Source organism: Pongo pygmaeus, chromosome 14 (genome assembly GCF_028885625.2).
Source record: "Pongo pygmaeus isolate AG05252 chromosome 14, NHGRI_mPonPyg2-v2.0_pri, whole genome shotgun sequence".
In the NCBI taxonomy this organism is placed as follows: Eukaryota; Metazoa; Chordata; class Mammalia; order Primates; family Hominidae; genus Pongo; species Pongo pygmaeus.
Genome location: NC_072387.2, coordinates 30,774,477 through 30,800,551, shown reverse-complemented (window position 1 = coordinate 30,800,551; position 26,075 = coordinate 30,774,477). Strand labels below are relative to the sequence as shown.

The window sequence follows — 26,075 nt, the reverse complement described above, 5'->3', positions numbered from 1 at the left end:
AAGATTCTGTCTCAAAAAAAAAAAATTTTACAAAATGGAAATTAAACCCAATTTTTCACCATGTATTAATTTATTGTTAAATGCATTGTACAGTAAATGAATTAAATTAACCCAGGCTGGGTGTGGTGGCTCACACCTGTAATCCCAGCACTTTGGGAGGCTGGGTTTGAGCCCAGCCTGGTCAACATGGTGAAAGCTTGTCTCTACTAAAAATATAAAAATTAGCCATGTGTGGTGGTGCCCGCATGTAGTCCCAGCTACTCGGGAGGCTGAGGCAGGAGGAGGCTGAGGCAGGGGAATCACTTGAACCAGGGAGGCGGAGGTTGCAGTGAGCTGAGGTCGCACCACTGCACTCCAGCTTGGATGACAGAGTGAGATTCCGTCTCCAAAAAAAAAAAAAGAATTAACCCAAATGCAGAATATATACGTGTATATACACACATACATATTCCATTTAAACATAGTTGTATATTTTTATTATCAGTTGTTCAGTTTTTCCCCAGAATGGCTTAATAGAAGTCCACATAAGGAGTCTTTTTGAATGCATAGAATTATATATAAAAAACCCATGGTTTCACTATCAAATAATGTTAATTTCTAATTTAGAAATAAATGGTTCCATGTTCTGGAGTCACACACTTGATCTGTAACTGAAATCTGTCATGTTTTTATTAAGATGTATATTATGAGCCTGTACAAAGGGATTTTTGGTGTTGTAATATTAACCATAAAAGCTAGAAACGATTCTTAAACCAACACACATATTGCAAGCTAGGATATTATTCAACTTTTGCAATGTTCAATTGATAACATGATTACAATATCTTTCTTAAGATAATACCCAATTTTCCCACAGTTTGCTTGTATAATAATTCTAAATTCACTGTCATATTGACTTAAGAGAGAGTCCTTAAAAACTTTTTTTCCTATAGGATGATGATGGGAATCTTTGCAAATTGTATCTTCTGTTTGAAAGTGAAGTACTTACCTCGGCAGCAGAAGAAAAAGCTACAAACTGACATTAAGGAAAATGGCGGAAAGTTTTCCTTTTCATTAAATCCTCAGGTATTTCCAAATGTCATAAACTACAGTATGATAAAACATCACGCATGCAGGGAACAGGGTCATGGTTAGAAGAGGAAGCAGAGATTAGCAGCAGGAGAGAGTGAGTGAGCTACTCGAAGTTCCTCAGGAGAGACTGTGACATGGCCCATTGGGAGGCTGGGCTCCGAGAGGCAGAGGTGGCCCAGCCCTGTCCTCTCCCTGTTCCCTGAACTGCAGGACAATCCTACATGTCCTGTGAAGCAGGATATTACTAGAGCACAGCCAAATATGAAAATAGAATTTCAGACCAGCCATATCTATTCTTGAAGGAGAGAAGTCATAGTACACAGGATTTGCAAAAAGCGCAGTCGTCACTCACCAGTGTGTCAATGCTGGGATGATACACTGGTAAGCCAGGTTCCTGGGTGCAGAAAGAAAGACATGCAGTGCAGACTCATCTTCGCAGTGTAGCTTATGCTGTTTGTTTTGTTCATTTAAAGGCTGTAGGAATTTACCTTCTGCCTCTTGAACTTGTAAGCCTGGCAGTTCAGAATAATAGGATTTTACAGCTGGATGAAATCTTAGAAATAATTCAGTCTAACCTCTTCTTTTTTAAACCACCTCACTGTAAGAAGTAAAAATAGAAATCCAAAGGCTCTAGGTGCCAGACTGGCCTGCCCCTGTCCTCTGCTGTTCCCTCTGTTGACGAATTGATGAGCTGACTCAGCCTGCCCCTCCCTGGACCTCAGCCCTGGAGCTTGGCCATTGTGAGCCTCATCTATTCTGTGAAGCGTGTTCAACTCCAGCTGAATACCAGAAATGCAATGTCCCTGTTTACTTCCAGTTCAGGTAGAATTGTATATACTTCCCTTATACAGCTTCCCACACTGAGCTGTCTCACCATCTCTGTGGACAGATGAGTAATTCGTGCCCGCTCTCCCTTCTCAGTTTGTCTTCTGTGTAGAGAACTGCCAACATGGTCTCTCCTTTTTAGAAACTCACATACTGTGAGTGCAACCTTGTGGAAGTCAATGTGCATAAACATGTGAAATGTGCATCCCAGCTACTGTAGATAATGAGGCAGCTCTATATGTAATGATGAAGAACAATCGCCAAGGTAAATTCAGTGGAAAAGCCGGCACGGAAGAGGCTGAGGAGCACGCTGCCATGTGTCTACGCATAGTGTAGCTCTAGCAGGATTCGCGAGGAGCAAGTGACAGCAGGTGCCTCTGCAGAGAGGAACTGGGGACAACAGAGGGGATGAAGTTATGTCATCATTATTTTTTAGATATTCTACAATGTGAGTTTACTATTTATTAAAAAATAAATAAAATTATAAGCGGGCATGGTGGCTCATGCCTGTAAACCCAGCTGAGATGGGAGAATCACTTGAGGCTGAGAGTTCAAGACCAGCCTGGTCAACATAGCAAGACCCCATCTCTACAAAGAAACAAGATTTTCTAAAATTACAAATTAAAATAAATAATGAATAACCTGTGAACCTCCGTTTCCACTACTAAGAAAATAGTTGAACAAGTGCAGAAAGATGTGTACATGAGGATAGTCATCACAGCATTGGTTACAATAATGAAAATTTAGAAATAACCTCTAGGGTTAATCAATTATGGTGCATTCATATCCATATCCTTTAAAAACAGTTGATTTTTAAAATGTTTATGTAACTAGAAACTGATAATTTATAGAGGTTTTTAGAAATTTGAGGAAGACTATCACAAACTACCTTAAAACAATACTTTTTAAGGGTGAAAATTACAGATACAAATAACTTATTTAAATGTTGTTTTTCCTGATGCGTAATGGATTGACTCTTTTTTTCCTTAGTGCACATATATAATCTTAGATAATGCTGATGTTCTGAGTCAGTACCAACTGAATTCTATCCAAAAGAACCACGTTCATATTGCAAACCCAGATTTTATATGGGAATCTATCAGAGAAAAGAGACTCTTGGATGTAAAGAATTATGATCCTTATAAGCCCCTGTACATCACACCACCTCCTGATCAGAAGCCGAGCAGTCCTGGTAGGTATTTCATAGCAAGCATTTAATGTATCATAGGTGCCATAGTACACACTTGGGTTTGTCAAAGATATCATAGAGAATTGTCCAGAAATACTAAAAAAAAATTAGACTTCTTATTACCTCAGAAAATGGACAGAAAAATAACAAAGGACAAAAGACTACTTTAGCAATAGAAACAGATTTCTTGATATCTAGCCTAGTAGGGTCAGATTTAAAATGGCCACAAAACACTGATCATCTCAGAAAACCTGATTGTGATTTTAACTAGGGGGAGGGGAAAGCGTTTGTGTTAAACAGTGATTACTACAACCTAATGATTGGAAATTTGATGACTAGCATTTTGCTGAAGAAATTCTTTCCAAACAAAAGATTGTCTCCCCAAAAGAAACGTGTTTTCTTTATAAGCCAAGATTTTATTTTTGAAACTGGCCAAGAAGAAAGCCTTTGGACATGGAAAATGCACTTTTCCTGAGTCATATCAAATATCGCACAGTTCTGATAAATACTAACTTACAGTAAGCACATGGTATGTGTTAGATACCGTAATGACTTGGCAGGGTGGAGCCTCCTTAGACAATAGTCCAGAAATGCTGCTGCAGTCCCAGGACATGTCCCAGCAAATGATAGTTACAACAGAAATAGACAAAATAGTAGACTCATTTCACATTGAAAACATACTGTATGACAGCCAGCATAATTTATTCAGATTCCAAATTACTACAAATACACTGATGATCCTTGGAATCTTGACAGTATAATTAAAACTGGAAAGAAGTCCTCACACTGAGTTATTCCTATATATCACAGTGCTCTAGATAGTGTTACTGTTTCTCTGTACAGAAAGTATGAAGCAAAAGCTCACGTAGAGCTCTTGACTTTCCCTCCTCTAAGCTAGAACATCTCCAGCTCCTTTGCTCGTGAGGTGCCGACTCTAAGGAACTCATTCTGATCCTGTGCGCTTTGTACTCTTCAAGAGGAAAGTGCCAATTGAAAATTGTATGGCTATCAATGAGTTTCAAATAATAACAGATGAGAATTCTCCTGATATGCCTATTAAAATAGAATTAGAGTATGTTCTCACTGTCTCATAAGGTTATACCTTCCTCTTATAATATTATACCTTCCTCTTTTCCCACTGGGAAATTTTGATCCCCAAAATTATAACTAATTTAAGGATATATTTATAAATCTTAACAATTCCAGCACTTAGGTTAACTAATTATAATAAGTCTTTGGGCAGTAAACAAGTGTGCTGTTTGCTTTAATTCTAGAAGTGAAAACAGAAGGTCTATGCCCGGACAGTGCCACAGAGCAGGAAGACACTGTGGAACTCACTGAGTAATTCACTTCTTTCTGATTCCTGGGACTCTACAGAGTTTGTAAAATCTTGCGTAAACCTCAAGCACAGTATTAAAATTCTATTTGTAGACTTTTTCTTATTTTAATTTATTTTGTGTATCTAATTCTTAAGTGATTTTTTATTTGAGTCTTTTTCTTCAACTAGTATAGTGATCATTATTTTAAATTCTCAGTATTAAATGAGATTGGGTGCAATTATTAAATTGATGTTTAAAAAGAAAACCAGTGGGTTTTTTTTTATTCTTTAAAAAAAAAAAAACCTATTTTCATCCTATTACTTTCCTGAGCAGCCTTTAGATTAAAGACAGTTTGTTAATTTTGCCTGATATTTTCAAAAATGGAAATAACAGCCTTCCTCAAATGGAGTATGGGAGTCTAAAGTTCTATATGGCTTCTTAAAGCATACCCAAAACATCGGGTTAATTAGGCATCGCATTCAATCTTGTTATATTTGTTAATAATAGTGTTTAAAGAGAAGAAAATCCAAAATGAAAAGTACAGATTATGAGAAGTCTGACTCCTTTATTTTAGAGAGGAATGGACTGTGGTCTGGAGAGGAGTGACATAGCTTCTAAGAGTCAGATCCAAAGCAAACACAAGTAGCCCATCCCCACAGTGTGTGGCCCACTTCTTTCTGCCTCTGTCACGTGGAGACCATCTTCCAGTGCAGACGCTACAGTACTGGGTGTCTGAGTTGGAGAATTACACAGAGGAGGCATCCAGCTCATTTCAAATGATCTTTTAACAATTTCTGGGATAGCTGAGGAGGCCTTTTTGTAAGGAATCTATCATGTGTTTTGTAAAGATGTATGAGAAAAAATTTATGAAATTCTGTTTAGCCTAAAATCCATTTAATGTTAAAATTTTAATTATACACTGTACAAATTTCAGGTTTGGTATACAGAATGTTGAAATTCCTCATCTTCCTCAAGATTTTGAAGTTGCAAAATATAACACCTTGGAGAAAGTAAGAATCTGATTTCTAGTTAGCAAAAAGAAAAAAACCTGTTTGAATGTCTTCTGGGTGTTTTTCCTATTCGATCATTTTCTCATTGTTTTGAAAAATTATGCATATCCTGAATATCATATATTCCTTAAAATATGAGTTAATTTTATTTACATATTTATTTTTGTGGAGACAGAATCTCACTATTTTGCTGGTCTCGAACTCCTGGGCTCAAGCCATCCTCCCTCTTTAGCCTCCCAAAGTGCTAGGATTACAGGCATGAGCCACTGCACCCAGACCTGATATTTTAACAGTCAAGAAAATGTTTATGTTTAGAATTTAAAGTTTAAATTTTTAGTATTTGTATTATAAAAGTAATGCATGCTCATAGCAAAAATTTTAAACAGTACAAAATATCAATATGGCATTAAACATAAAAGTGCTCTTCCCTGTTACTGACGGTTTCTTGTATTTGGAAAGGGAAGGTTTGACACTAAGTATTTACACTATGTTGCATTTCCATTCCTTTTGCATTAGAAAGAAAAACAAAATCGTTTTTTTTCCCCCACAAATGAAAATCAACACTAGTGTCTGGTGTGGCATCACTTGCCTATAGTCCCAGCTACTTAGGGGGCTAAGGCAGGTGGATCTCCTGAGCGCAGGAGTTTGAGACCACTCTGGGCAACATGGCAAGACCTGTCTCTAAGATATATATATAGATATAAATCAACACTAGCCTTCAAAGTGATGTTCCATTTGTATTTTGAGATATGTTAATAAAATGTAACTTGAAAATAACGTTTCCCTCTTTGATAAGGAAAACATGAAAAATGGTATGGTATAAACATACAGATCTATTTATGGGATGGTAAAAATACAGGAGGGAAACATACCAAAATATTAATAGTGATTGTATTGCTGTCATAGGATTTTAGGAGATTTTAATTTTCTCCTTGATACTTTTCTATATTTTCTAAATTATATCTCTAAATGAACATATTTTATAACTATAATCACCATTTTCAAATGGCACATGTAGTTTGATGTTTCCCGAGTGCAGCTTCTGAAAGCACATCCTGTTTTCCAGGTGGGAATGGAGGGAGGCCAGGAAGCTGTGGTTGTAGAGCTGCAGTGTTCGCGGGACTCCAGGGACTGTCCTTTCCTGATATCCTCACACTTCCTCCTGGATGATGGCATGCAGGTAATGCTGTTTATATTGATTCCTATATGTTTACTGACCTCTGTTCATAACTCGTTTCAATGAATCAGCTGACCTCCCAACCTTTTTCTTCTTACCTGGTGTCTTAGTTCAGGCTGCTATTAATAAATGCAACATGCTGGGGAGCTTAAACAACAGACATTTATTTCTCACAGTGCTAAAGGCTAGAAGTCCAAGGTCAAAGTGCCGCAGGGTTGATTTCTTCTGAAGTGAGGCCTCTCTCTCTGGCTTACAGACAGCTGCCTTCTTGCTGTGTCCTCACATGGTCTTCCACCTATGGACATCTGTGTCCTCATCTCTTCACATGAGGATAGCAGTCATATTGGATCAGGGCCCACCCGTATGATCTCACTTAATTAATCAGTTACCTCTTGAAAGGCTTTGTCTCCAAACACAGTCCCATTGTTGAGGTCCTGGGAGTTAGGACTTCAGCATATGCATTTTGTAGGGGTACAGTTCAGCCATAACACCTGGTAAATAATTTTGCAGAGGGGAAATGTGTTCTCTTTTGGAGTATGGGAGGTGAGGACCTCACCCCCTGAGTAGATCAGCACGGGGTCCCGCTAGAAGGGAATGTTTATTGGGTGCAGGGTGTATAGCATTTCTGCCCTTGTTCCACTTCACTTATGGGATATTTTCCTAATATTTACACCTCTGAAAGCATTCCACTGATACACTTCATTAAGCACCTGCTGTGTACCAAGCAATCGACTAGGGCTGACACTCAAAGATAAAAATAGCTTCACACCCTGGCATCAGAGATCACTGTCTAGAAAGAAATAACACTCATCATTACAATCCACTGTGACATTTCCAATCCTGAATATATATATGGGGTGTTGACGGCTCAAGGTCACAGAGCCCTGGGAACAACAAAGGAGGCTTTGCAGAGGCCATACCTTTGCCCTAGGTCAGTCAGTATCAGGTCAAGAGCACAGTTCCAATCTAAAACAATCATGAAACAAAAATAAATTTAGAATTAATGCCTGAAGTTCAAATAAAATGCTGCAACACCCACCAGGATGCCTTCTCAAGTAGACATTCAGAGTTACAGATCTATCTTTTTTTTTCTTCTTTTTCCCCGAGACAGAGTCTCACTCTGTTGCCCATGCTGGAGTGCAGTGGTGCGATCTCGGCTCACTGCAATCTCTGCCTCCCAGGTTCAAGCGATTCTTGTGCCTCAGCCTCCTGAGTAGCTGGGATTACAGGCATGCGCCACCACGCCTGGCTAATTTTTGTGTTTTTAGTAGAGATGGGGTTTCACCATGTTGGCCAGGCTGGTCTCGAACTCCTGACCTCATGATCTGCTTGCCTTGGCCTCCCAAAGTGCTGGGATTACAGGCATGAGCCACTGCGTCCTGCCTACAGCTCTATCTTGGGCCAGGAGACAGTCACTTCTCCATGAGAGTGGCCCTCACAGAGGCCCACACAGGCTCCAGGAGCTTTTCCCTTTGTTCCCACTCTGAGTGTCAGCTCAGGTACAAGAGAAAGAGACTCACATCAGGTGGATGTGAGATCCACTTGGCTTGGAAGCCCTACCCCACAAGAGCCCGTAGCTCTTGTAGCATTGTCTCAAGTGCCAGATGCCCTCAAGGGACATACCCAATTATATGAGTCACTGCTCTCTGACAAGCCCAAAGCTTGGGTTTCCCACCATTGAACCCCCAGTCTCAATGCAATTTATCAATGAGAGGCCACAATTACATAAGCAATTTTGCCTACTATTACAGCTGACATGCCATCTTTATCAGATTTCCGTGGGAACAGAGCTAGAAAGCGAATCCATGGTCAAATACGTCCAAGAAGGAGAAGGAGTTTTGTTACCCTTGTACTCTGAAATGCATACTGTATTTTGTGGAGGATTTAGTTGTTTGGGTAAGAAGTAAGTAAAAACGAAGGTGAAAAACATGATAGAATGTGTTATTGTTTTCTTCATTGGGAAAGAAAACTATAGCATCGTTTAGGCCAGGACATCCCTCAGGGTGCCTTCCTCCCTCAGCAAGCCCAAGTCTGTGTATAGCATCCCCTGGGTGAGCCTGGTTTGCTGAGCAGAGAAGCCTGTCCACCTTGATAGCAGTGAGCCTTAGTCCGCTGTTCTGCTGAAGAGGATTTTCCAGCCTGCCCTTCTGCTTAATAAAACCATTTTGATGGGAATCTTCCAAAATTACGTTAAACTCTACCTTCTTAAATGGAGTGACTTCAACAGGCACTTCTATTTTCCAAGTTTCAGAGGCATCCTGCGGCCCCCCTATCTAGGAGGGCGGCTTATGGGTATCCTGAGTAGTGTGGCTTTCCAGGGGTCCACACCCCCAAGCCAGGGGCTCAGCCAACACCTACAAGGACACCAGGGCTTTGAGCTGGGGCAGGTTCTCCCAGATTTTCCTGGGGTTAATGTTAGGATCACTGCCCACTACAGGGGCAGGAGTTTCCCGGAAAAGCAGAAAGTGCCGCCTCCGTAGGCAGTTTGGGATGAGGGAGGAGCTGGAGCCTTTAACACGTGCATGACCTAATAACTTTCCTGCCTGTCTATTGGCTGTGATTTCATTTTCACTGTGTGCCTGTCTCTAACAGTTCTTCCTTTCTGAAGTATTTTTCTTTTCTTCCCCTCCCGTTTTTTTTTTTTCTCATTTCCAAAAAGCTGGAAAACCAGATTTCCAAGCTAATTAGAATGGTTGGTAAGGAGTCTGTAGACTTGGAAGGAAACTTTGAGTGACTCTCCAGTGAAACAAACGATCTTTTCTGTCTGCTGTGCGTTCTCAAGCTTTTTCCCCTTTACCTCCAGGTTTTAGGCTATTAAGAGTTTAAAATTTTGGTAATTCTGGCCAGGCATGGTGGCTTACGCCTGTAATCCTAGCCCTTTGGGAGGCTGAGGTGGGTGGATTGCTTGAGGTCAGGAGTTATTCAAGCCAGCATGGTTGAAACCCCATCTCTACCAAAAAAATACAAAAAAAATTAGCCAGGTGTGGTGGTGCATGCCTGTGGTCCCAGCTACTCAGGAGGCTGAGGCAGAAGAATCACTTGAACCCAGGAGGTGGAGGTTGCAGTGAGTCGAGATTGTGCTACTGCACTCCAGTCTGGGCAACAGAGCAAGACCCTGTCTCAAAAAAAAAAAAAAAAAAAAGGAAAAGAAAAAGAAAAAGAATTTAAAATTTAAGTAATTCTTTGAAAAAAACTAATTTCTAAGCTTCTTCATGTCAAGGACCTAATGCTTTATTTGTGTTCAATAAAGCTAGATATGTAAATAATGACTGTACTTTTGCTGTTCACCATAATTCACAGACTAGAAGACAGTTTGCTATAAAGAAAACCTCTGAAGATGCAAGTGAATACTATGAAAATTACATTGAAGAACTGAAGAAACAAGGATTTCTACTAAGAGAACATTTCACACCTGAAGCAACCCAATTAGCATCTGAACAATTACAAGCAGTGAGATTGATTTATAATTTTTTTGTTGTTGATTGAATATTTTTAATAGAAATGTTTTCTCTATTACAAATAAAAAACTGGGCCAAGCTTGGTGGCTCATGCCTGTATCCCAGCAGTTTGGGAGGCCAAGGCAGGAGGATCACTTGAGGCCAGGAGTTCAAGACCAGCCTTGGCAACATAGAGAGACCCATTTCTACATAAACTGAAAAACATTAGCCAGGAATGGTGGTGTGCCTGTAGTCTTAGCTACTCATGAGGCTGAGGCAGGAGGACCACTTGAATCCAGCAGTTCGAGGTTACAGTGAGCTATGATCATGCCACTGCACCCCAACCTGGGCAATACAGCAAGACCCTGTCTCAAGTACATAAATAAATAACTGTCAGGAGGGAAGAGGAGGAGTTCAGAAAAGGAAATCTGAACTCATAGAAAGGCATGGAAGTTGAGTGGGGAATGTGTTTTAGAACAAGCCAGGAGATGTATTGCTTATTTCAGCAACAGACCCTCCCAGCTTTTGGGAGATCTCTTTACAAGCTAGCCATGAGTCAAGGGTCCTTAACCCTGACTTCGTGTGTTGACTACTACTGACAGGCCTAGAGTTTACAGGGTGAAGGAAAAAATAGAACAGGAAGAAAAGGGGGTAGGAGGGAATCAGAGAAGAGGGAATGGAGGAAGACAGAGGGAGGATCCAGTAGAGAAAGGATTTAGTTACCTGGCTGGGGATGACTCTCCTGGGCTCTAATTAATTATTTCTCCTCACACCTCTGTTCGTTGGCCCATGTAAGTTTTCCACAAACTCACACATGATGACTTTTTGGTGGCATTTCTATTTTATTGTTGCAGTTACTTTTGGAGGAAGTCATGAATTCAAGCACTCTGAGCCAAGAGGTGAGCGATTTAGTAGAGATGATTTGGGCAGAGGCCCTGGGCCACCTGGAACACATGCTTCTCAAGCCAGTGAACAGGATTAGCCTCAACGATGTAAGTCGGTGTGTCGCTGAAACAGAATGGGAGAAATCTGCCTCCTGGTTGATTGGCATCAGCAATAACACGTGTGTTTGCGTGCTGGCCTGACTGCTCTGGAATTCATTCCTAAATGTTCTTTCCTTTTACCCTGAAGAAAGGGACCACTAACAGCACTGAGGAGAAAAGCTTCTGAGAAACCTAGACATCCCTGTCTGTAAAATATCAGCCTCAAGAGCTGATCGAAGGCAGGCTTCTGGTGCTGGCCAATTAGGAGGCCTGATCCTCTGTGCCAAGAGGTTTGCAGGAAGCTGGAGGGATATGGGTGGTCTTGGTCCCCAGTGAGATGCCCTGACCCCAACCCATTTCCTAGTGACTCCACAGTCTCGCACCTTCTGACTCTTAGGAAAGGCAGGCATGCCTCCAGACCACCAGAAAATGTTCTTCCCTTCTTGATTAAGCATAATTGCAATGAAAAGAGCAGACAAAAGAAGATATCCCCAATGGTACAACTTGTGCAACTGCATTGTTGTATTGAAATAATATGGTCAGTTTTCCTCTGTGGAATTAAACTAATTTATCTCAAGGAGAAAATGGCTAACTGGGATAAAGCCCATGAAGTACTTGTGTAATTAGAAACACATTCAGGAGGTTTTTATCCCTGGTCTGATTCTGACAGTTTTCTAAATTTCTCATGTGAAAAGCAAGTCTATCACAGTCGCATTAGTGTTTCTCTCTGTCTGTATATGTATGTAGATGTGTCCACATATGTATAGAAATATAAGACTCTGGTTCTTTCCTCTAGTAAAACTGAGCCCAGTTTTGCAACAATCCTCATGGCATCTTTGCCACAACTGAGATACATCTCCAATAAAGATCAGCATTTGCTTTGTGATGGCTGTCCATAGAAAATGGGTAGTCTTGATATGTCCAACAATTATTTATATAGTTTTGTGCATGCTCCTTAATTTCTGTATTGAGATTTCATTGTAATAAGCATATACGATCTGTTGAAAGGTGAGCAAAGCAGAGGGGATTCTCCTCCTAGTAAAGGCAGCACTGAAAAATGGAGAAACAGCAGAGCAATTGCAAAAGATGATGACAGAGTTTTACAGACTGATACCTCACAAAGGCACAACGCCCAAAGAAGTGAACCTGGGACTATTGGCTAAGAAAGCAGACCTCTGCCAGGTAAACCTCTGAAATATAGAATTCAATTTACTATAAAATATGTTGAGGGTGGGGGTCTTTAGAAATCTGATGAATAAGGTAACACTGAATCATGAAATTGTCTCCAGAGTTGTGCTAGAAAATAAATTGTTGAACCATTTTAGAAAGCCCTGGATCCTTATGAAAGTTAAACCATATTTTCAAATGTGAATATGTTGGCACAGTGACATAAATGCAGAAATAGTTTTAAAATTGCTGTCTTGTAAAATAGCTTTTCAGACCCTGGAATGAGTTCGGATCCTCTCTGCAGAAGAAATGGGAAACTGCAACTAACTTAAACAATGAGGACATTTACGATCTCAGACAATAAGAAGTCCAGCTGTGGGCTGCCTGCTGGCCTAGGTCACCCCGAGACTCAGTGTGTCAGTGTTATCATCAGGGTCCCAGCCTCCTTCTGTCCCTCTGTACTTCCTGTAGAGTGACGGCTCTGCTCTTAGCCTGGCTTCCTCCTGATCTGCAGATGGCTGCAGTAGTTCATAGCATCCCATCTGTAATAGTTCTTTCTGTGTCATGTAGAGGAAGCCCCTGGCAGACTCATATTTCTCTGGTCAGAATGAAGTCGTGCACAATCTCTCAAACCAGTCGCTGGTGAGGAGATTGGAGCCACTGTGGCTGCTCAGAAATGGGCCTTCTCCTCTGAGCTGCCAGGAGAGAAGCAGGCTTAGTGAGTAGAGGAAGGCAGCCACGGCAGCCAACCCTGCCTTAGACAAGGCTGAAGTCACTCTCTTGGTCCGCGTTGCCTCATCTGTGCATGCAGGGATTCGGCCAAGATCAGAGATTCGTGTCCTAGACTTCAGAGGAGTTTATAGATGTGAAATTTTGCATGTTTGGGAAATAATCACTTTCAACAGATTCCCAGAGGAATCAGTAATCCAAAATAAGGAAAGAACTGTTCAATGAGAAAATATAAGACCCTTCCAAATTCAAAATTCTATGATTTACCTAACATCAAACATAAAGAATCTGTCAGTCAGGTGTGGTGGCTCACTCCTGTAAGCCCAGCACTTTGGGAGGCCAAGGCAGATGGATCACCAGTCAGGAGTTTGAGACCAGCCTGGCCAACATGGTGAAACCCCATCTCTATTAAAAATACAAAAAATTAGCTGGGCATGGTGGCATGCACCTGTAATCCCACTTACTCAGGAGGCTGAGGCAGGAGAATCGCTTGAACCCAGGAGGCAGAGGTTGCAGTGAGTCAAGATCACGCCACTGCACTCCAGCCTGGTCAAGAAGAGCAAAACTCCATCTTAAAAAAAAGAAAAAAAATGTCAATCATCAGTATTGCTAAGAGGGAACATATAGTGCCCATTCAAATACAGTTCTGGAGGCTAAGGTGGGAGGATCTCTTGAACTCAGGAGGTTGAGGCTGCAGTGAGCTATGGTCATGCCACTACATACAGTCCAGCGTGGGTGAGACCAAGACCTGTCTCAAAAATAAATAAAGTAAAGCAAGCTTTGGGGGAAAATGGACTTTTCCCATCTTTCTGAGAAAGTGTTAATGTAATATAAATATTAATTTTGATATGTGGTGATTCTGACATCTGTGTATTATTTCCACCTACAGCTAATAAGAGACATGGTTAATGTCTGTGAAACTAATTTGTCCAAACCCAGCCCACCATCCCTGGCCAAATACCAAGCTTTGAGATGCAAAATTGAGCACGTTGAACAGAATACTGAAGAATTTCTCAGGGTTAGAAAAGAGGTTTTGCAGAATCATCACAGGTAAGCATAAAGGAAATATCTCAGGATCTGTTACAATATAATGCTCTTTGAGACTCCGTTGAAGAGCTGATTACAGTAATTACCTAGATAATTTAATCTTCAGCAACAAGCCACAGTAGCGGTGGTGTGATGACAAATTACTTTCTTCTCTGCTCATAATGGTGCCTGGGGCAGTATTCTGTGCTTGAAATCACCCTCTATATTCCACTCCGATTTCAAGGTTACCTAATCTTGTTGAGAGTTAAATTTAATTTAAATCAAAACGTGTTCGAGTTTGTATTTTGTAGGTTATTACAGAGAAAAAGCCACTTAAACTAAGACTTAAACATGCAGGAATATGGGTATGGCGTCTTCTAACGTGGCCTCTCTGTGGCATGAAAAACTGCCCCTGAAAACCTGGAAAACACATTCCTGAATACCAGTTACACTTGTGCTCTCATTCACTGTGAATACCCAGGGTCCTGCGCTGAAGGGCATTCTCCAGTAACAACAAACATGATGGACCACCTGCTCAGATGAGCCCTTGCTGGGTGTCAGCACCCCTGAGGGTCACCGTGGTTGAGTCTGTGCCCAGCCTCTCGGTTTGGAAACCCCATTGCATGCTTGTTCTCAAGCATGGGACTGACTCTTTTGACTTGGTGGTTCATTCCATTGCAGCAGTTCCTCTTGGTCAGCTTGGCACAGCCCTTAGAACGAATGGTGGTGAGTCGTAGCCGCACATACCAGCTTATGAGAGCCAGTTGTCAACATTTAAGAGATTTGGTGAGCTGGTTGTTAAACCATTGGTAGCTTGAAATTGGACACGGGAAGGATTTGCGCCATGGAAATCAGCAAATGCTGCAAATCAGGGCTGTGCGGGGGCGTTGCTGCTGCTGTTTAGAGAGCTGGTTTTCCAGAGCCCCACTAAAACCACACCCAGCCACTCTTACCTTATGGCCTGACTCAGACTCATCTAAAATTATGTTCTGCTTTCCTTGATCATTCTCAAAATCCATTCCGAAAACCACTTCACATCTACTAAGATGGCTATGATTTCCTTTTTTTTTTTTTTTTTTGAGACGGAGTCTCGCTCTGTCTCCCAGGCTGGAGTGCAGTGGCACGATCTCGGCTCACTGCAAGCCTTTGCCTCCTGGGTTCACGCCATTCTCCTGCCTCAGCCTCCCCAGCAGTTGGGACTACAGGCGCATGCCACCACGCCTGGCTAATTTTTGTATTTTTAGTAGAGATGGGGTTTCACTGCTTTAGCCAGGATGGTCTCGGTCTCCTGATGTTATGATCTGCCAGCCTTGGCCTCCCAAAGTGCTGGGATTACAGGCGTGAGCCACCACGCCCAGCCATATGATTTCTTTTTAATGTAAAATTATAAGTGTTGGTGAGGATATAGAGAGACTGAAAGCCTCACACATTGCTGATGGGAGGGAAAAATGATGCAGCCTCCATTAGATGATTCCTTAACAAATTAAACATATGATTACAATAAGACCCAGCAATTCCACTCCTAGTTCTATACTCAAAGGACTTGAAAGCAAGTACTCAAATAGGTACTTGTACATGAATATTCATAGCAACACTATTCACAACAGCCAAAACGTGGTTAAATAACCCAAATGCTCATCAACAGGGAAGTGGATAAGCAAAACGTGATAAATATATGTAATAGAATATTATTCAGCAATGAAAAAGGAATGAAGCACTGACACATACTACAAACGGAGGAACCTCAAAAATATGCTGAGCGAAAGAAGCCACATATTGTACGATTCTGTTTATATGAAATATCTAGAATAGATAAATCCATGGAGACAGCAAATTGCCTAGTGCCGTGACAGGGAGGGTTGGGGACTGACAGCCAAACGGTACGGGGTTTTCTTTTGGGCAAATAAAAATTTTGGAACTAGAGGTGGTGATTACATGACACTTTGAATGTTCTGTACTAAATACTACCAAATTGTACACTTAATGGTTAATTTTATCTTTTTGGAATTTCACTTTAATTTTTAAAAAGTCCAGGCCGGGCATGGTGGCTCATGCCTGTACTCCCAGCACTTTGGGAGGCCAAGGCAGACGGATCACCTGAGGTCAGGAGTTTGAGACCAGCTTGGCCAACATGATGAAACCCCATCTCCACTAAAAATACAAAAAGTTAGCCAGGTGTGGTAGTGGGCGCCTGTAGTCCCAGCTGTTCCAGAGGCTGAGGCAAGAGAATCACTTGAACCTCTGAGGCGGAGGCTGCAGTGACCTGAGATCGCACCATTGCACTCCAGCCTGGGTGACAGAGTGAGACTCTGTCTCAAAAAATAAATATAAAAAATAAAAAGCTGGTATGCTCCATTAATTCCTGCAGGCCCGACAAACGCAGCCTAGGAATTCTAGATCAATGGAATGAATACAACTTGCTAGAAATACATAGAAAATAAATGACTATTCACAGAACCAAATAAAAGCCTTCCACTAGAAACTAAAAATAATAATAATAATAATGGTTTTATATATATGCATACACAAGCAAAGCCAGAAGAGAATAAATAGCAAATGAATGAAAATTAGAAGCAAAAACATGTAACTAGGAAACCATCTCTACATTTTTTTTACTCAATCTACCCTGAATGCTACAGCATTATCCAGGACCCCAGAAAACACATATAATACTTTATTCCTGATAAACAATTCAATGTCCTTAAGTCCACCAATATCACCATACATTCTGTGCAATCAAGAAATTTACTCAGCTGGGTGCAGTGGCTCACACCTGTAATTCCAGCACTTTGGGAGGCCAAGGCGGGTGGATCCCCTGAGGTCAGGAGTTCGAAAACAGCCTGGCCAACATGGCAAAACCCCATCTGTACTAAAAATACAAAAATTAGCCCAGTGTGGAGGCACATGCCCATAATCCCAGCTACTCGGGTGGCTGAGGCAAGAGAATTGCTTGAGCCTGAGAGGCAGAGTTTGCAGTGAGCCCAGATTGCGCAACTACACTCCAGCCTGGGTGACAGAGGAAGACTCCATCTCAAAGAAAAAAAAAGTTTGTAGACCTAACATTAACATTGTCATGTCCTTGATTATAGGAGGCCAGCAAATAACTTACTTATAAATGATCTACGGGGTGCAGCCCTTCCCAGATACCTGAGGCCTTTTCTTGCTGAGTAGACATCTATCTGGCTGTTACATGATCTTAGGAACAGCTATTCATTTGGAAAAGGGTGTTGCAATGACTTTCTCTTTTGCGTAAGAAGATGGGGGGCTGGGATCCTGAGATTTTAAAATTTCCTTTACAGCGTAGCCATATGTGCTCAATATTTAAAAGAGATGACAATTGGCCAGGCATGATGGCTCACACCTGTAATCCCAGCACTTTGGGAGGATGAAGTGGGCAGATCAGAAGTTCAAGAGATCAAGACAATCCTAACCGAAATGGCGAAACCCTGTGTCTACTAAAAATAAAAAAATTAGCTGGGCATGGTGGCATGTGCTTGTAGTCTCAACTATTTGGGAGGCTAAGGCAGGAGAATCGCTTGAACCCGGGAGGCGGAGGTTGCAGTGAGCCGAGATCACACCACTGTATTCCAGCCTGGCAACAGAAGGACACTCCATCTTAAAAAAAAAAGAAAAGAAATGAGATGACAATTGCAGTGCAAAATATCTGTTCCCTTTTGTTCCCCAGTGCCACCGCTACCCCATTCATCACCAATTTTTGTTGATGTCTCTTCCTGACTACTTTTTTTTTTTTTTTTTTTTTTGGAGATAAGAGACTCTGATGCCCAGGCTGGAGTGCAGTGGTGTGATCTCAGCTCATTGCAACCTCTGCCTCCAGGTTCAAGCAATTCTCCTGCTTCAGCCTCCCAAGTAGCTGGGACTACAGGCATGTGCCACCACGTCCAGCCAGTTTTTGTATTTTTAGTAGAGATAGGATTTTACCATGTTGGCCAGGCTCGTCTTGAACTCCTGACCTCAGGTGATCCACCCGCCTTGGCTTCCCAAAGTGCTGGGATTACAAGTGTGAGCCACCGTGCCTGGCCTTTTATTTTTTTTTTGAGATGGGTTCTCCCTATGTTGCCCAGGCTAAGCTTGAATTTATTTTTATTTTTATTTTTATTTTATTTTTTCATTTATTTTATTTATTTTTTTTTATTTTTTGAGATGGAGTTTTGCTCTTGTCGCCCAGGCTGCAGTGCAGTGGCACGATCTCGGCTTACTGCAACCTCTGCCTCCCAGGTTGGGAGTAGCTGGGACTACAGCTGCCCGCCACTATGCCCAGCTACTTTTTGTATGTTTAGTAGAGCCGGAATTTCACCACGTTGGCCAGGCTGGTCTCAAACTCCTGACCTTAGGTGATCTGCCCACCTCGGCCTCCCAAAGTGCTAGGATTACAGTCGTGTGCCACTGCGCCCGGCCTGGGCTGGAATTTTTGACCTCAAGCAATCCTCCCTCCTCAGGCTCCTGAGTTGCTGATATTACAGGTGCATATCACCTTGCCCAGCACTAGAAACATGATTTTGTCACAACCCCAGACCCCTCTCATTCCCTTTCATAGGAAGACACTGGGCACCAGAGAAGCTTGAGCCAAGAACCAGGGGAACCAAGATTTAAACTCATTTCTGTTGGGTGCCAAACCTCTCTCTGCCTCCTTCTATTGGAGATGGCTAGGCACGATGGCTCACACCTGTGATCCCAGCACTTTAGGAGGCCTAGGTGGGTGGATCACCTGAGGTCAGGAGTTTGAGACCAGCCTGGCCAATATGGTGAAACCCTGTCTCTACTCAAAATACAAAAAATTAGCTGAGTATGGTGGCGGGTGCCTGTAATCCCAGCTACATGGGAGGCTGAGGCAGGAGAATCGCTTGAATCCAGGAGGCAGAGGTTGCAGTGAGCCGAGATCATGCCATTGCACTCCAGACTGGGAAACAAGAGTGAAACTCCATCTCAAAAAAATTAGAAAAAAAAAAGAAAAGAAAATCGGAGGCTTTGGTCCCTTTGTCTGCGACACTCTGGAGTAATTCTGTCCCTGGCTGAAAGTGATCTCCTCAAGGCAAGGTCTGGGTCTCCTTCCTCTTGCATGCTCAGCCCTGGCCTATCTGTCCCACCCTAGGTGCTCAGTGAAGGCTTGCTCTTGTGGAGTATGGGTTTCAGGCATACCAAGACTTGGAGTTGCAGAGGCTGTGAGTGACAAGCCTTGGAGTGCTATGCCCACCAGGAAATGGGTCAATCTCTGAGTTGGGCCAATAAGCTGGGCTCCCTCCGACGCCAGTGCTCACATCTCCCCTACCCTGGGTGGACCCCTGCAGATAGTCAAGTATGTTGGCTCCATATTTACCTTGAGTAGCTGGGTGCAGTAGCAGGGCATGGTGGCTCAGGCCTGTAATCTCAGCACTTTGGGAGGCTGAGGCAGGTGCATCCCTTGAGGTCAGGAGTTTGAGACCAGCCTGGCCAATATGGCAAAACCCCATCTCTACTAAAAATACAAAAATTAGCTGGGCGTGATGGTTCACACCTGTAATCTCAGCTACTCTGGAAGCTGAGGCAGGAGAATCACTTAAACCCGGGAGTCAAATGTTGCGGTGAACCCAAGATTGCACCACTGCACACCAGTGTGGGGCACAGAGGGAGACTGTGTCTCAGAAATAAATAAATAAATAAATAAATAAAATAGATGGAGAGGCTGGGTGTGTGTGGTGGCTCATACCTGTAATCTCTGCACTTTGGGAGGCTTAGGTGGGAGGATCAGTGGAGCCCAAGAGTTTGAGACCAGCCTGGGCAACATCTCTACTATCTCTACCAAACACACACACACAAATTAAAAAACTAGTTGGGTGTGGCGACGCATACCTACTTGGGAGGCTGAGACGGGAGGATTTCTTGAGCCCAGGAATTTGAGGCTGCAGTCAACAGTGACCACGCCACTGCACTCCAGCCTGGGTGGCAAAGTCAGACACTTTCTCAAACAATAAAAATAAATAAATAAATGAATAAAGCGGGAGGATAACGGTGAGACATGGAGAGAAGGCGTGCTAGGCAGAGAGACCTCCGTAGGCAAAGTCCAAGAGACATGAAAGAGCCAGTGTGCAAGAGTAAATTCCTAGAACTCTGGGAGATGGGAGCAGAGGGAGCTGGTACAGGTCTCCACCTGGTGTAAAATCTTGGCATAAATCTCCTACCATGAAAATAAATGACATTTTCTTCTTCCGGCCTGTGTAAGTTGGAAGAAAGCGTTTTTTCTGAGAAGGAGTCTCACTCTGCCTCCCAGGCTGAAGTGCAGTAGCGCAGTCTCGGCTCACCGCAACCTCCGTCCCCCTGGTTCAAGCGATTCTCTTGCCTCAGCCTCTCGAGTAGCTGGGACTACAGGCACATGCCAACACGCCTGGCTAATTTTTGTTTTTGTTTTTTCGGAGACGGGAGTAGAGCTCACTGCAAGCTCTACCTCCCGGGTTCATGCCATTCTCCTGCCTCAGCCTCCTGAGTAGCTGGGACTACAGGCATCTGCCACCGCGCCTGGCTAATTTTTTGTATTTTTAGTAGAGACGGGGTTTCACTGTGTTAGCCAGGATGATCTCGATCTCCTGACCTCGTGATCTGTCCACCTCGGCCTCCCAAAGTGCTGGGATTACAGGCGTGAGCCACCACGACTGGCCTGAACCCGTGTCATTATTCAGCAGAAACTTTCAGAGTCAGTAAGTGGCCGGGCATGTCTCTTTTCTTTGTGCCACAGGACTCTGGATGTTTCCAGTGCAGACTAATCCAAGGCTGTTGTGGATGTGTTGTGTTGATTGCTCTACGGAGAACGGGGGGTGCACCAGGCAGAATGACTCATGCCTGTAATTCCAGCACTTTGGGAGCCCAAGGCTGGTGGATCACTTCAAGCCAGGAGTTCAAGACCAGCCTGGCTAACACAGTGAAACCCCGTCTCTACTAAAAATACAAAAATTAGCCAGGTGTGGTGGGGCATGCCTGTAATCCCAGCTACTCAGGAGGCTGAGGCAGGAAAATTGCTTGAACCAAGAGGTAGAGGTTGTAGTGAGCCAAGGTCACACCACTGCCCTCCTGCCTGGGCAACAGAGCAAGATTCTTATCTCCAAAAAAACAAAACAAAACAAAGAGAGGGAGAATGGAGGTTGCTTGTTATTGCATCATAATCTTGTTTATCCTGACTGATGCATTAGAGGTACTAATGGCATGAGAGGAACAATTTCCTGAGACACAGTTTACTGACCATGAATTTCCTCAAAACCCCTGAGAGCAGGCTTCTCAGGAGGAGACTCAGTGTGGAATCCCTTGCCAAGGTAGACCCTGGTTCTGTAGCAGGACGAGCCACAGACAAATCTCCTCAGACAGCGGATTAAAGAAGGAAAAGGCTTATTTGTCTGGGAGCACTGGCAGATTTGTGTCTTAAGAGCTGAGCTCCCCGAAAAAGAAATTCTTGGCCTTTTTAAAGGCTTACAACTTTAAAGGATCCACGTGAAAGGGTCGTGATAAATCGAGCAAGCATGGGGAACGTGACTGGGGGCTGCATGCATCAGCTAACAGAACAGAAAGTTTTGCAATGCTTTTTCATACAATGTCTGGAATTTACAGATAACACAAGTAGTTTAGGTCAGGGGTTGATGTCATTATTATTATTTTTAACTCCTATGGCAGGTGGTGGTGCCAAGGTTGTCTGGCTATTTATCTCACTTTTGTTTCTAAATTTTTGCTTTCTCTCTTTCCTCCTGTCTTGTGAACTAGGCAAGATGGTGGAAGGAGGGCAGCAGTAGTAGTGGTCTCCTTCCTTAGTTCAGGTTCCAGCTACAAACATTCACCACCTGTGAGACCTTGGGCAGTTCACATCCCCTCTTTGTGGCTCAGTCTGCTCAACTGTAAAATAGGTTAAATCCTGAAAGATCAAAATCCCTCACATCTAAAATCTCAAAAATCACAATCCCAAAGTGATCGCTCTTGTTGCCCAGGCTGAAGTGCAATGGTGCGATCTCAGCTCACTGCAACCTCCACCTCCCAGGTTCAAGAGCTTCTCCTGCCTCACCCTCACGAGTAGCTGGGATTACAGGTGTGCACCACCACACCTGATTTATTTTTTGTCTTTTTAGTAAAGACGGGGTTTCACCCTGTTGCTCAGGCTGGTCTCCAACTCCTGACCTCAGATGATCCACCTACTTCAGCTTCCCAAATTGCTGGGATTATAGGCATGAGTCATGGTGCCCGGCCCCTTATTTTATTTATTTATTTTTTTGAGTTTTGCTCTGTCACCCAGACTGGATTGTAGTGGCACAATCTCAGCTCACTGAAACCTTTGCCTCCTGGGTTCAAGCAATTCTCTGTCTCAGCCTCCTGAGTAGCTGGAATTACAGGCGTCTGCCACTACGCTGGCTAATTTTGCATTTTTAGTAGAGATGGGGTTTCACCATCTTGGCCAGGCTGGTCTTGAACTCCTGACCTCATAATCCACCTACCTCGGCCTCTCAAAGTGCTGTGATTACAGGCATGAACCATTGCGTCCAACTGCCAGAGGCCTGAGTGAGTTTGGGCACACTCTGTGTGATAGGGCAGAAGAAGGCCTTTGGGAAGTTTAGCTGAGGACAGGGCCTGCAAAGGTGATGGATAGTGGGGGTCTGTCCTGGTCACCAGGCCCTGGGTCCTGCCCACCTGCTTGGTGCTCCCCACCCATCACTCATGATGCTGCCAAGCCCTCTGGGTATTGTGGCCAAATACCCTAGGAGAGAAGCTGATGATGTTTGTTTCTTGAAATGCAGATTTCTTGGACATCCCTGAAAGGTCAATCATGAAAGTCAACTTGGTTTTCTCCCCCATTTGGGTTCAGAATTTAAAGTCCACGCACACAGGCAGTAAGATGATATAGATAAGTCACATCATCACTCTGTTTCAGATGTTAACATGTCTAGGTGGGTTAGGGGTTATGTGAGATCACACAACCTTGTGCCACAAAGTGGAATTCCCAGGCCAGAGGGAGACATTTTCTTGCCATGTTATGATCTTATCATTGAGTTTAAAGGTAATCTTGTTTCATTTTGGATTCTTTCTTATGTTTATATCTTATAAGGGCACTTTGAATTTCCAAGCAAATAATAATTTTGAGTTAGCTTTTAATCATTGACTTCTAGCACAGTTATATGATCAGAAACATGCTGTGTGATTTGATTGCTGTAAAATATATTGAGATTTGCTGGAACAAAATAAGTCAGGTTAATTTTTGTAAATGTACCATGCACGCTTAAAATGAGTGTATCTGCAACATTTGTCCCTGAGATACAGGTTGATGGCCTGATGGCTACATGGATGTGATGGAGATGGTTTACTATTGGGACCTTCCACATCCTGCTGATGTTTTGTTGCTTAGGATATGAATGGCTGAGCGGGGGCTGTAAAACCTAGCACTCTGCTTGGGTATGAGGTTCTTCCTGCCATCCTGCCATCATTTGTTTTTTATGTTTTGTGGCCAAGAGTGACCTTGAGGAATCCTGGGAGCTCAGGAAGGAAGGAGTGCCCAGAAGCAGGGACAGGGAGCTGGTTGGGGAGGACCAGAAATCAGGTTTGTGAAGGTTCCAGAGAGGACCTGTCCTTGGGAGGAGCGTGGGGGGGCTGAGATGGGGGAGGGGGCATTGGCATGGTGGGGCACTCATGGGATGTCCATTGTGAGGCCGCACCACCGGCGTCAGGGATTGGTGGAGAGGGAGTATAAAATCCCAGGGTTGCTAAGAGAGGGCCCAGACCGAAGAAGGTTTGGTGGAAAGCAGAACCTTGGTCTCCATCTAACTGCTCCTAAGCCTCACGCTCCCTTGCCCTGCGCGTCCTGTTGCTTCCCTGATTGACCTTCTCCGTGACCTGTAGCTAAACCTTCCACCAGTGCTTGAGAACTTAATTTGAACCGGATCCTTTCCCAGACCCCTTTCTCCTCCTCCTCCTCCTCCTCTTCCACCTCCAGGTGCCCAACAGCCCCCTTCTCCTCCTTTCCCTTCCCTTCCCTCCCCTCCCCTCCCCCTTCCCTCCGCCTCTCCATCCCCTTCCCTCCCCCTGCCCTAAGCCACCCCCGCCTCTGTCCTGGCCGCCTCAGGGCGCCCTGAGAGGACCAGGACATGCCGGTGTGGTGGCTGCTCTTTTGGCTCCTCCTGCTGGGATTTATCAGCCATCACCCCACCTATGTGAGTAGACGCTGGACCCGCGGGGTTTCTTCCTTGTTACCGGGCTGTGTCACGCGGCATGAAATTACACAGCTCAGGCCTGTAATCCCAGTACTTTAGGGGGCCGAGGTGGGCAGATCACTTGAGTCCAGGAGTTGAAGACTAGCCAGGGCATCATAGCGAAACCCCATCTCTACAAAAAATTCCAAAAAAGATTAGTCGGGCCTGCTGGTGCGTACCTGTTATCCCAGTTACTGGAGAGGCTGAGGTGGGAGGATCGCTTGGGCCTAAGAGCTGGAAGTTGCAGTTAGCCGAGATGGCCCCACTGCACTCTTGTCTCAAAAAAACAAAATGAACCAAAACAAAGTGAAATATCTTTTGATTTGTGTCATCTGGTTTGACGCCTTTTTTTTTTTTTTTTTTTAAGACAGAGTCTCACTCTGTCGCCCAGGCTGGAGTGCAGTGGCAAGATCTCGGCGCACTGCAACCTCTGCTTCCGGGGTTCAAGCAATTGTCCTGCCTCAGCCTCCTGAGTAGCTGGGATTACAGGCACAGACCACCACGCCTGGCTAATTTTTGTATTTTTAGTATAGACGGGGTTTCACCATGTTCACCAGGATAGTCTCCATCTCTCGACCTCGTGATCCACCTGCCTCAGTCTCCCAAAGTGCTGGGATTACAGGCGTGAGCCACCGCGCCCGGCCAAGATATATAACCTTAAGTGTAAGTTTACTAACTTTGGAAAGTACGTATCCCAGCATAACCCAACCCCCGTTCAAGATCTACATTATTTTATTTTTATTATTTTTATTTTTATTTTTATATTATTATTATTATTTTTGAGACAGAGTTTCTCCCTTGTTGCCCAGGCTGGAGTGCAATGGCACAATATCTCTTGCTGCCCATTGGAGTGCAGTGGCACAATATCAGGTCACCGCAACCTCTGCTTCCCAGGTTCGAGCAATTCTCCTGCCTCAGCCTCCCGAGTGGCTGGGATTACAGCCGTGTGCCACCACGCCCAGCTAATTTTGTATTTTTACTAGAGATAGGGTTTCTCCATGTTGGTCAGGCTGGTTTTGAACTCCTGACCTCAGGTGATCTACCCGCCTCGGCCTCCCAAAGCGTTGGGATTACAGGCGTAAACCACCGTGCCCAGCCAAGATCTAACTATTATGTCACCCCAGAAAGTGAACTCTCACTCTTCCCGGCCAGTCTCTTTCTTATCATGGGTTAGCTTGTTTATTCTGGAATTTCGCGTATACAGATGCCTGCCATGCCATAGGTACTCTTTTGTGTCTGCCTTATTCTGCTCAACACCATGTTTCTGAATCATTACCATTGTTGTATGGTTCTCTAACTCCATCATTTGCATTTCACACTCGGCATATGCTGAGTTCAACCTGTTGAAGGGCTATCTCTGTTTAATTCACCATCTTGAAAGAAACATTTAAAATTGAGATGTTTTCAAAAATATATAGTTAAATCCTGAGGAATCGAGGTAGAAACGCTATCACAAACTGTCTGAACTTACTCAGGGGAAGTCTTCTTCTTCACTCACATAAGAGTCTAATGGAATTAATATCAACAATCTTAGAGAAATCCCACACTATTCGTGCCATTTTCATGATCTCCATGGTAAGTTTTTTTTTTTTTTGAGATGGAGTCTCACTCTGTCACCCAGGCTGAAGTGCAGTGGTGCAATCTCGGCTCACTGCAACCTCTGACTCCCCGGTTCAAGTGATTCTTCTGCCTCAGCCTCCCGAATAGCTAGAACTATAGGCACGTGCCACCAGGCCCTGCTAATTTTTTGTATTTTTAGTAGAGATGGGGTTTCACCGTGTTAGCCAGGATGGTCTCAATCTCCTGATCTCATGATCCACCCACCTCGGCTTCCCAAATTGCTGGGATTACAAGCATGAGCCACCGCGCCCGGCCCACCTTGTTAATTTTTAAGCACTAAAATTTGATACTTATTTGTGAATGAAGTAATCTCT

General features: G+C 43.6%; 2 protein-coding genes across 5 annotated transcripts in view; one reads left to right on the top strand and one right to left on the bottom strand.

The window, feature by feature from the left end:
* LOC129011399 (mitochondrial intermediate peptidase-like) overlaps window positions 1-26,075 on the bottom strand; it is a 163,802-nt gene that overhangs the window by 22,009 nt on the left and 115,718 nt on the right. The gene's annotated exons all lie outside the window — the stretch shown is intronic.
* Window positions 1-26,075, top strand: part of LOC134737584 (uncharacterized) — a 49,786-nt gene that overhangs the window by 7,973 nt on the left and 15,738 nt on the right. For all 4 annotated transcript variants that reach the window (XM_063650622.1, XM_063650621.1, XM_063650620.1 and 1 more), the window contains exons 2-11: window positions 933-1,065; window positions 2,887-3,088; window positions 4,360-4,426; window positions 5,339-5,414; window positions 6,481-6,594; window positions 9,892-10,041; window positions 10,883-11,020; window positions 12,020-12,193; window positions 13,797-13,957; window positions 23,405-23,492. In XM_063650622.1, the coding sequence (XP_063506692.1) occupies window positions 934-1,065; window positions 2,887-3,088; window positions 4,360-4,426; window positions 5,339-5,414; window positions 6,481-6,594; window positions 9,892-10,041; window positions 10,883-11,020; window positions 12,020-12,193; window positions 13,797-13,957; window positions 23,405-23,492 (1,302 nt within the window). In that variant the 5' untranslated portion in view covers window position 933. The remainder of the gene's footprint in view (window positions 1-932; window positions 1,066-2,886; window positions 3,089-4,359; window positions 4,427-5,338; window positions 5,415-6,480; window positions 6,595-9,891; window positions 10,042-10,882; window positions 11,021-12,019; window positions 12,194-13,796; window positions 13,958-23,404; window positions 23,493-26,075) is intronic.